At 43.8% G+C, this 11578-nt stretch overlaps 1 protein-coding gene across 1 annotated transcript; it reads right to left on the bottom strand.

Annotated features, from left to right (window-relative positions):
• Nucleotides 1–528: 528 nt before the first annotated feature.
• On the bottom strand, nt 529–6956 carry SALL4 (spalt-like transcription factor 4). Its single transcript, XM_009873251.1, has 3 exons — nt 4511–6956; nt 3463–3770; nt 529–2684 (listed from the first exon to the last, which is right to left on the bottom strand). Exons 1-3 carry the CDS (start codon nt 6921–6923, stop codon nt 2262–2264), a joined length of 3144 nt encoding a protein of 1047 aa, XP_009871553.1. The 5' UTR covers nt 6924–6956; the 3' UTR covers nt 529–2261.
• Nucleotides 6957–11578: the final 4622 nt, after the last annotated feature.

Below are 11578 nucleotides of genomic sequence, written 5' to 3'. Positions count from 1 at the left end.
GATCAGGGAGAACTGATGCTGGAAGGGCGCAACTTAAGGGTACACTGGTTCTGCATCGTTTTCCTCCACTGCTACCTCCCAAGCACAAAATATTTCTGTTAAGTTTAGGTTGTTAAAATCTGATTCTCAACGCTTTTCCATTCTACCAGGGCTGTTTCCACAACTCTGTTTTCCTTTGCTCTATAGAGGAAGGGATTTATCGTTTTTCTACGCAGCCAGCATCCTCAGGCACTGGCAATTTGATAGCTTAATATTCTGTTCCCTTTCTAGAGTGATGATGGTACAGGAATTATTGCCATTCTGTTTTAGTGTGTGATTCAACATCCCTGTATCAAATCTCAGCTACTCCCAAGAAACTGATCCAGAGACTCCTCCACTGCTACCTAGTTTCTGCTGGTTTAAGTAATGAGCAGTAAAGCATAACCCTAGACTGTGCATTTAAATGGTCACTGGAGTGAGAGAGTGTGTTGCCTACTGAACTCCCTTTTCAGGAGACAAACGCTTTGCCAGAAAAATTTAAGCACAACGTGTGAAAAAGCCATCCCAAAATTTATTCTCAAAATGTCAACAGAAACGCAGCAGTAGATACTCAAAACTACAGAGTTCTTAAAAGTCATACATTCACAATGCAGAAACTTGACAATTGGGATGCCTTTTGCATGGTCTATGTAACAATATCCATTTTACAGTGTAAACAGGTACTGGTATGTTCTTACTTACAAGTCCAGCAGGAAAGGCACAACTCGGCATACAGAGATCATAAGCAAGAATCAGGTGCAACAACATTACACAAACTTTTGGTAATCTGCATTTTTGGGGCCTTCCACAATAAAGACTGGACTTGAAGATTTCCTGCAGTCAACAACTAGACTTCTTTCCGTCGTTCAGTCCTTCCATACCAAATGCTCACTTTCCAGTCTGGTTTAGATCCCATTACACACATTTAGTTCCAGCAAACGAGAGGAATAGTGAAAGGTCAGTCCAGTAAGTCTTCAGGTGCTTCCACTAATACATCAGGTTTTGGTTTCAGATAGTGCATGGAAGCATCTGTTCGAATCTCAGTTCATTACAGTGGTCATTAATAGAAAAATAGACACTACAACTACAAAAGGAAAAATGAGGTAGATAACTTAGAATCCAGATGACTATCCCAGCAACCTTCATACAATACACATGGATCATTAATTACCACTTTGGTAGAATGCAAATTCACAGACCACCAAGAAACTTAATGACCGGAGTAGGAATGCCATCCAAAAACCCACAAAACATTTAACCTAAGCATGAATACTTCATATTTAAATACAGGTTTACACAGACTGATCTTCTAAATTACCCAAATGAAGAAAAAAATAAAAACGTCTCTTGCTAAGGAAACCAGTTCCCATGCCTAATTGCAACAGTTACCTGAGATTCCTTGCAGAGCTTTTAGACCTGACTTCCCAAGGCAAGTCTTCCCTTTCAAGAGAGGAAAAAAAAAAAAAAAGTATATACATACCCACCCATGTTTGTTTGGGGCTCTCAGTATTGAAATAAAACATCTAGGAAAAACTGCACATCTTTGGAAGCAGGAGTTTTGGCACTATACTTGAAGGACTGTCCTAGTAGTAGTATTAAATAAGCAGCAGTCAACAATACAGAGAATTAATTCCTTAGGAGCAGTGATTAGAGAAAAAAAAGCAACTTTCTTTTCATAGAACTTCTGAGGCAAAAAAGGAATTAAAAAAAAAAAAGTTTGTAGTTTTTATAGCCATTATAGTAAAAAGTACATTCAGAAACCACACAGAGCCAAAAATCCAAACACAAAAACTATTTCTAAGAGGGTGGCAGACATTCTAGGATACTTACCCGCATTAATAGTTTTCATTTCTTATCAGTAAATAGAAGCTTTTCCATCAACAGTAGGTTGTTTCCACTCTATTCAAAACCTCCAAGTATTTCACTCTAAACAAAGAGGTAAATGTTCTAACCTTTGGAATTTCAAGTTGTAGAAACTTCTGTAAGGCTGTACACATTAAAGTCATACGTAAGAACTACTTTGCAAGACCCGCATCTTTCCAAATAGAAGGAAATCCTATTCTTTATTAGTTACTATTTGCAAAGCAATATCATGATTGTACTCTGGGCAACTCTTACAAAGACAACCATAAAATCATTTGCACGTCAATAGGAAAATAGGAGGCTGAAGTGGAATCTCTTAAAAATATATGTTTGTGTATATATATATTTGTTCTTTCTGTATGTCAACTTCACTAGAGTTTTTAACTAACAGCAATTTTGTTCTCCTCCATGAAGTGAGGGAACTGGTGTTTTGGCACATTGTCTGCAGCAGCACCACTGGCCTTCCCCGTATCAGAACCAGTCCCAGACTGGGTCGCATCTATTTTGGAGACTGTAGCAGTATTTATTGCTGAACCACCCCCAATGGTGACTGGAAGGGTAGGTAAGCCACCGCTCTGGATCACCGAGATCTCGTTAGTCTTCATCGCTATGCCATTGCTGAGTACCGCTGCGTACTGATTCCATACTGTGGGGTCAATGCTCACTGAAGGAGGCATTATATCCTTCGGAAACATTTCAGATACCTTCTTGGGATCATTCCCCAGCAGAGCCATGGGGTTATCAATTGAAAGCCTTCTTCCCCGTCTTGCAGAGTTATTCCACATGTGAGTTCCTACATGGACCTGGAGGGGGGGGCGGGAATTGAAGAGAATCATTAATATTGTAGTTCTCTTACGGCATGTCCAAGTTCCTCTTTGTCTAAAGTCAAGTTGCTCAAAGAAGTCACATAAGCTCCCTTTGCATTCAAGTACGTATTTAGCTGGTTATTTCTTGTCTTTTTTTCCCTACCTAGCATGTATAAGCTACAGCCATTCTACTGCCCAACATCACCACGGCTCTCTAGAGTTTACTGCTGAAGTGCCTGTAAGAGTGTTGGTTTTTATACTTACTGTAAATGGTGTTGGTAATGATGTCTCTCTCCCCTCATAAAAAATAAAACCCACATTTGCTGTGAATAGACTACACTGAAAAAACCCACACTAATTAATGCAGAAAAACTCACCCCAAGGAATTTGGAAGAGGAGTTAAATCTAAGCTAAAATCTTCAACACCACAAACATAGTGCTAGTGCTTCCAGTAAGTGACTGTTCACAAACTGCAGAATATTCTCCCTCCCCATCAGCATTTATGCAAGATGACTGAGGACTAAGTCTTCCCTATCATCCAAAAAGGAAGGTCAAGGACAGTCGCAAAGCCTTCTGTGGGTGATCCCAGCACACTGTTTAGCAAGTTGTATGAAGAAATTCATGAAGGAGAGACAGAAGTTAAAAGATAATCACCTAAGCAACTAAAGGAAAATCAAAGTAGTCCCCAAAGGTAGGACAAATATTGGCAACAGTCCCTCTCTCCCTGGCATGACATTCCCCAATAAAGGGGATCACAGCATAAGGGACAACTTACCTTCAGGTTTCCTTTTGTTGTAAAGGCTCTCCCACAGATGGTGCAGGCAAATGGCTTTTCACCAGTATGGGTCCGTTCATGAATCTGAAGGGCACTGGCAGAGGAGAAGTTCTTCCCACACGTAGTGCAGATGTGCTGTTTGGCAGGACGGCAGAATTTTGGTCGTGGCACAAGGAGAGGGGCGACACCAGCCGAGAGAGCTGGTGGGCCAATGAAATGGCTAGTGCTGATGGGACGCTCGCTGGGCATCTCCATTTTTATGAGGGCTGGTGGGGCTCTAACAAAAGCAGCTGGAATGCTACTTCGTCCTGGAAAGAAAGGAGAGGTAACATTTATCCCAACCTCCTCCTGCTTCCATGCTTTAAGTCTAAGATACCAGAGGCCCTGCCTGTGGAGCTGCATATGCCTGAAGAGCACATCTGCAAAGTCCTCCAAAGACACATGGTAGGGTTGCTATTACACTTGCTAGGATGCTCTAAACGAAACCAATTCATCCTTGGTTTTGTTGGTGAGCTTAGGAGTTAGAAAAATCACACTTCCAGGTCAAATTTAGATTGATGTTAGCCTCAATGCTAAAAAGCTTGAAAAACTCAGAAAAGGCTCCAGAGTTTCAATGTCACATTCCTGGTTTAAGCAGTTTTCTATTTAACACAAACACGTATCTTTAGAGAGCTAGATGGAGATGTCGGGCAAGTCCATGAAATACAGTAAATGCACAGCTTCTATTCATTTCAAGGACCTCTACACTACTCCTTGCAGGAGAAGACAGCACTCGAGTCTTTGAATTTTGTTAATTTTGTGTCTGAGTCAGGAAAACCTCACAGGGCATATGTCCCTATCCTAATAGAGGAGAAGGAAGAGGGGGAAGCTGGGGGCTTCTGACTCCTGTTGGTCCTTTTAGAGATGGATTTCCTCCAGTCCTACTACCCACCCCAAGTTATTGCCAGCATTTCACATTACTCACCATATTCTCCATTTGCAAAGTGTAACCCAGGTTCTTCTTTAATGACCTTTCGACCAATATTGCCGTAAGTTAAATCCAAAGCACCAACAACCCCTTCCATTTCCGCAGATGTGTTCTCAGGACCCTCCGATTTATTTCCCGTGCCTGTATCCTCTTGATTGTTCAAGCTAGGTGACTTGGATCTCACGCTCTCAGCTTGGCTGTTGGCTGGGGACAGAGCCTGGAGCGATGCAGACTCAGAGGCAGCAGGACTCCTGCCATTCTGATAATCTGGATCTCCTGCCACAGAAGACGAATCATTTGTCATGCCATCGCTTTCCGCTGAGCCATTATCACTAGACTTCAAGCTGCTTTGCCGCTGCAAGTTCAAAGTGGAGTTGACTATCTTCATTTGATTCTCTAGGGCTGCGATACCAGAGAAGGTGGCTGCCGGGGCTGGTGATTCAGATTGTGCATCATACGGAGTAGGAGGTTTTGAAGAACTCCTAGGGGCATCCTGAGAGTCCAGGTCCTCTTCCATCTCTATGCTTTCCACGGTCTCGTCTGGGCGATTGATGTCTCCGTTCTTCTCAGCCATAGCAGGATCCACATCAGTACTGTCGCAGGCGTTCTCCGGCATCGGTGTGTTGGGTATTTGTCCCCCCATATGCATGCGGATATGCTGCTGCAACACAACTGCATTTGTAAACTTCTTCTGGCAAATAGGACACGAATGTTGCATCTTCAAAGGCGTATTGGCCCGGTGAACACCATAATGAGTTTTAAGGTTCCCTTTAGTGGAGAAGGCACGGCCACAGATTTTACACTTGAATGGCCTCTCCCCAGTGTGAGTGCGATAATGCATTTTGAGTGAACTCTGGCAGCTCAGCACTCTGTGACAGATCAGGCACTCATTGGGATCAGCAGTGGATTTGTCGATATTTTCAACCAGTTGCTGAAGCTTTGACGTTTCTGAGCCTTGCTCGTTTGACCCGCTCACATGGAAGACGCTCACACTGCAAGCAGCTTGTGGTGAACTCAAGCTCTGCTCTGTTCCCGATTCATGACCGACAGCCCCTGATGAGGAAGAGCCACCCTCACTTTCTGGAGAAGGCCTTGACTGCAAGTCACTGGAGAATGTACCAGGCAGAGACTCCTTAATACCTGCTAGGCTGGAGACGGTCTGAGGGGCACTGGTGGCTGCAGAGGTAGGCAGAGTTGTTAGGAGAGGTTTGCTATCCACAATTAGATTAGACTCATCCAGTGGCACAGACATCCCATATGGGATTCCAGTGCTAGTGGGAACATTGTCCAGGTGCTCAGGAACCGGGTAAGGATTCATCTTTATGTGGGGGTATTTGTCTTTGTGACGCTGAAAATGCACTTTAAGGTTTCCTTTGGTTGTAAAGCGGTTACCACAGATGTTACACTTGTAGGGTCTTTCACCAGTGTGGGAACGAAGGTGAATCTGCAGGGCACTGTCATTACCAAAGACCTTGCCGCAGAATTTACACTTGTGTTTGAAGAATGGCTCTTCTGCATTCGGTTTGCTTTCAGACACGCTAATGTTGGGAGGTTTTCCCTTCCCCTTCTTTGAGGAATCTATCACAGAAGAAACGGCTGAAAGCGGATTTTGGAAGATGACGGAGTTGGACGACTGAGGTAGCAAAGGATTCGGGAACCGAGAAATGGAGCCGGGGAGGCTTCTGCTTGCCTCTGGCTTCAAGGGGAAGGAGGAGGAAAGCCCAGCGGCCAGTGAGCTGGCAGCTGCGATGCCAGTGTTAGAATGAGGTAGTTTTCCTTGCTTCAAGGATTCCAGTGATAGGCTCTGGCTTCCAGCTTTTTGTCCAATTAAAGCAACAGCAGCCGACAGCTGCTGAGACATGTGAGCACCCAGAGCTTTTAGTGGATCAGTAGCAGCTGCTATAGAAGGATGCAGGGCGTGGGGAGCCATCATGGCAATCTGAATGCGAATTTGCTCCGTCAGCTGGATTTGCTGGAGTTGCTGTTGCTGCAAACACACGAGCTGCTCTAGGATCATGGGGATAGCATTGAAACTGGCTGCTGAAGAAGAGATGGCATCCGAGGTCCGCTGGTTCACAGCCACTTTAGTGCCACGTATCGACTGCAAAGTCACATTAGTGTTTGGTACTTTGGATTTTGGTAGATAGCTTAGTCCAGGAGCCGCAGGTGTGACGGGGGGTTCAATTTTAAGGTACATTCCTCCTACCGATTCGGCATCCATTTTTCCTTCTCTTTTTTCCATAGAACCTGTGCAGCCCTTTGCCTGAATGTCCTTGCGTGTCCTGCTATCCATTCGATCACTTGGGAAGCTCCCGAGAGAAGCTTCAGAGAAACTTTCAGGCGGTACTGTTCCCTCACTGTCATTCATGATTAGAACAGGTGGATTTTTAGTGCAATTTTTCTTATGCTCAAGGAATTCAGAGAGATCAAAGAATTCTGCACAGCATTTCTCACAGATTTTAGTTTCTTCTGTGCGGCACCTTTTGGAACTCATTTCACCATCTCCGTCACCTGGGACGTCTTGTGGACTCCCTTAAAATAAAAGAAAGTCACATTATTAATAGTTAAGATTTAGACTGAGTATTTCCTATTCTCAAGATCACTGACTTCATCTGAGTTGCAAGTTAAAGACACAAGGCACTGGAATCAAGTTTACAGATTGATCTGAACTCCTGCTCCTTGCTGCCAATTTGTTTGCAGCCCCCAAGAAATCTGTATCTTAGTTCTGTGCTCAACCGAAACAACAACGTAAAAGGAATCTCATAAGGCTTGGTGGAAAGAAGTTTATCACAAATCCTTCTATACACATAAAAAGGGACAGTGCAGCAAGGCAGCTAGCACCTGCAAAATAGCTTAAAAGGAACATGACCTGATGAAGACAGAGCAAAACATCACTCTCTTGTGTTAGTACTTCAGTTTGTAATCCTTAGTCAACCACCTCTCAGAAATCCACGTAAGATTGTTAACACAAGAACTCGAGCAGTTCTTAATTGTGCACTGATCTATTACACTACATTCGCTCCACCATTATGGAAGTAAGTCCAATATTATTAGCTTTAAACACTTCAAAAGCACCCCCACATAAGAAAAACTCTGAAAAGCCATAGTAGTAAAGAAAATATGATTAACTTACAGAACCCCACAGCAGGTATTAGCCTATATCGACACTGATGATTACTAGAGCACGATGCAACAAGTCCTGCTTGTAAAACACACAAAGTTGTTTCAGACCCACACAGGATCCCCCGGTTCAGCCGCATCCACGACTTGCGCACTTTTAGGGAGAGGGAGAGAAAGCAAAACCGGTCTGCAAGTTCGCTCCTGCCCATCCTCCACCACTGCCCCACAGATCAGACTAAGCATAATTTGCACACGGACACACACAAAAAACCCAACAAAAACCACACCCCCATAATTCAGGGAAATATCAGAATGGGAGGTTAAGAGAAATTCTAAATCAAAACAGGATGTTTTTGCTCAGTCAAGCCATCTTTCAAACAAGAAGCTTGCCCCCAGCTCAAAGCGGGCAAGCGTTCAGGGCACAGGAGGCAGGAGGGGTCAGGGGTAAAACTGAAGGCTCACACAGCTGAGGGGGATGCGGGCAGGACTGCAGACGTATTACAGCCCCCACCAGGTGAAGAGTCTCATAACTCACATAAATGGTCAAATTTTGATGGGTGCCAGGGGCGCAGCAACCATGTACTTCGCCTGCCACACACCCGGCAGGACACACTGCAGACCTCAACCATAATGAAGAATTTGTATTATTCAGGTCTTGCAACTCCAGTCCCTCACCTCAGGGCTCAGCTCTGGCTCCACGTTACGAGGCCACACCGCTTGACAAGGGGAACTGAAGACTTTGCAAGCACAGGAGCTATTTGCGGCTTTCATTTTAAAGATGTAGCTGAACCACACATCTGATACATGTGTATATCCTGTACCTGGCAGGGTGGAGGGGAAGCTTGTCCAAGCAACAACTCAAGCTTGATGACTTACTGTTCTGGAGCACTGTAAAAGCTCAAAAGCAAACACTGTCAGTTGTTATGTTAACAAGGATATTATATGTATATTCAACAAATCTAACTTCAACTGTCTAATGTTAAGTGACAGTAAGTGCACATGTAAGTTTCTTCTTAAAAAAACCCTGATCAATTAAAGAAACACAGGTACAGGAGGCCCCTATAGTCTGCAGAGCAATAAACCCTAGTCTATATGTATGCAATTCTGTTAATCACATACACTTCAGGGCTGCAAGTCCTTGAACAGGTTCTCAGCACGGCTATGACCAAAACTGGTTTGATCCCTCATATCTAAACAGGGAGAATTAAATATTTATTTTCCCCCGTACTTCAGCCCAAACAACTTCCACAAGTGACGGAAACAAGGGTAAAAGCATAGTTTTAGCATAGTTTTCCTACCGCAAATATAATTAAACTGATGCCTCTAAAGCTGATTTAACTCTATGGAAAAATATACAAAGAAATATAGTCTGCAAAGTACAAGCTGCACATGATTCAGAACTTTGTCAATAAATAAGGCCAAATGAGGTCAAGAATACATTTTTTTACTCATCTTTGCAAGAATCTGAGCAGATATAATGGGGAAAAAGCAGCGGTATTGAAAAAAAGACAAGAAGCTTCCATAACTATTACTGACTCACAGGTTTTCACTTGACCACTTTCCTACCATCACTACCACTTTCATCCATCCAACAGGTATTTCACACAATAGACCAAAATATCAAAACCTTTTTCCCAAATTCTTTAGCATTAAGGGTTTTAACAGTTCAAACCCCCAGGCCAACTATACGGTTTCCCCACTTTGCAAAAATAACCTTTACTTTTAACTTAAAAAGCACAAAGCTCTTTCTTCCAGAGCCTCTCCTCCTCAGCAAGTACATGCATTTCACGTTGCAGTTTGCACCTCTGCAGCAGCCATGTAAAATGTTTCAAGTGGACTAGAAACCCATGCATGAAAGACTTGTTGCCCACCCTCAAGGAGATATTCCATGATAACTAAGTCTAGATGAGTCCTCAAGCTTTAACTGCTTCAAAGCATCTGATCATTTATCTCCCTTCCCTTCACAGTACTTTGTTATTTTTCCACTTTGACACTGATAAGACCACGCTAAATTCAAAGCCCCCTTTTTCCAATCTTTAGCACAGCTCATGCTTCTAGTTTTCATAACTCTGAGGAGCTCCAGAGGTAACTTTCCTGGTCCTAAGCACCAGCTGCCACTTTGGAGGAAGAGACTCCAGTAAATCGAAGGCTCCAGCAAACTAACAGCTGAAGGCTGTTTATTCCAGTAAACTAAAGTGCTCAGCAGCAGCAGGCAGGTTAGCTGCCCTGCCTCTGCCCATTCTTGCTGCCACTGTCACACACCTGAGCTTCCAACTGTCTGAGAGTAAGGCACTAGCTCAGGGGTCCAAGTAAATTCAGTTCCCAGCTTGTGCCGACTTGCTGCATGACAAGCAGAGAGTTATGCCTTACTTTCCCTTCTACCTTAGAAACTGGTTTAATATGCAGTCAGTAGAAGCAGACTGCTTGGTTATTCTGTAGTACCTGGAATAAGAAAAGGAACAATATACTGTCTTGGTTTCTAGCTACATTCTCTCTACACAACACCCTGCAATCAGAGCAGCTCAGTTACCTGAACCCCTGAGCTGCCCTACTGTACCCCCCAAAGCAGTTCTCTCTGACATGAACTTAACGGTTTGGAATTGTGGGTTTTCTCTGAAAAAAAAAAAAAACCAAACCAAAACACAACCAAAAAAACCCCACAACACCAAACCCCACTCTCTGTGCAGCCAGCTCTGTCCACGTACTGTACAAGGCTTCAGAGAGGAGCAGAAAGCCCTGCCACAACAATTGCTTGTGCACTTCACTTAACCCTCTCCAAAGGCTTCCCAGGGATAGAACTTCTACTGTGTTGCGGGTTTTTTTTATCCCCCCACCCCCGAATTTCAGGAATGTTATCTCTCAGCATCTAGTTATCCAATAAGTTAGAAGAATGCAGTAAACCCAGCAGGGGGGTTAGATTGAATCACTGGCAAATGGATGGAAAAAATCCACTATTGTGTAGGACAAGGCGGTCATCGACAAGGAAGACTGATAAAATCCACACAGGTCGAATTAAATTTTTCTCTAAGGGAACCAGTAAAAGAGAGGTGAAGTAAGTCTTGTCTGGTTTGATGTGATTTCAAGAAGGGTGATGCTGGTCTACCACTCATCTGAGCAATTAGTGACCTTTTATTTTTTCTCCCCTACTGAGATAAAGTATTTCACTTGAACTGGAAAAAAATGGTCAGAGCTCGATCTCCCCTCCCTTCTTATTTTTCCAGTAGTTTAATAATCTGGTGAGCTTATTTCTCCACAGACTACCTCTGATCAACTATTTTGACTTTAACATAAGCATAACCATGCACTTCCCCCAGTTAAAACTACCTCATGAAAGATTAGCTAGTATCCACTCCAGTCCTAGATGTCAAAACCTCTGCCATCAGTTCACTGTTGCTCTCAGGGATTGTGCTTCACATCATCTTATTTTGTTCCTGTTCCCAGCTGAAAAGCTAGGATTTCCACGAACTTTAAACTGCCCCAAATTTCCCTTCTCCCGCTATAAAACACTATTTAAAGCAGTTTCTTTATCACAAAATTGCTTCCTCGAGTAAGAAAAATACACGGCTGATTACTTACAGAAATAGTCCAAAGGCCCTGATGTTTTCTACACAATTTTTCAGCAGCACTTTTCTACCCAGGGCCGAGCCAGGAACGTGTCACACCAAACCAGTAGGGTTCCACGTGCTTTCGGGTTCTCTCTCAAGCCTTTAATTTTATTATCTACCTTCACCGTTTTGATGACCCGCCTACCCAAGAGAAATATTCGGCCCAAGACAGACTAAACTATCATGAGAAGTGTTAAAACCCGCAGGAAAAGTTAAAGACAAGAGGCGCTGCCTTCCAGCGGAGGGCACGGCGCTGGCTGGGCAGGTCCCCGCAGCCCCGCACCGGCAACCTCCTGAAGGGCTTTAAAACCAAAAAAAACCCAAGTAAAATAACAACAGAACACCGCACCCCCGGGGCTTCTGGACGTGCCTTTCTAAAATGTCCGCTCGTTACCTGCGAAGCGCCAGCCCGGAGCCCGCCCGG

Source organism: Apaloderma vittatum, unplaced genomic scaffold (genome assembly GCF_000703405.1).
Source record: "Apaloderma vittatum isolate BGI_N311 unplaced genomic scaffold, ASM70340v1 scaffold44277, whole genome shotgun sequence".
In the NCBI taxonomy this organism is placed as follows: domain Eukaryota; kingdom Metazoa; phylum Chordata; class Aves; order Trogoniformes; family Trogonidae; genus Apaloderma; species Apaloderma vittatum.
The sequence above is the reverse complement of the archived record's forward strand: the minus strand, read 5'-3'. Positions and strand labels throughout refer to the sequence as shown.

Bases quoted from the DNA above. Each gene is read 5' to 3' on its own strand.
- SALL4 (XM_009873251.1), bottom strand. From the start codon at position 6,923: ATGAGTTCCAAAAGGTGCCGCACAGAAGAAACTAAAATCTGTGAGAAA. The intron at 3,771-4,510 runs GTGCTTTGGATT...CTTTCTTTCCAG, and splicing joins GGAAATGGAAGGGGTTGTTG to GACGAAGTAGCATTCCAGCT. The intron at 2,685-3,462 runs GTAAGTTGTCCC...CCCCCCCTCCAG, and splicing joins CAACAAAAGGAAACCTGAAG to GTCCATGTAGGAACTCACAT.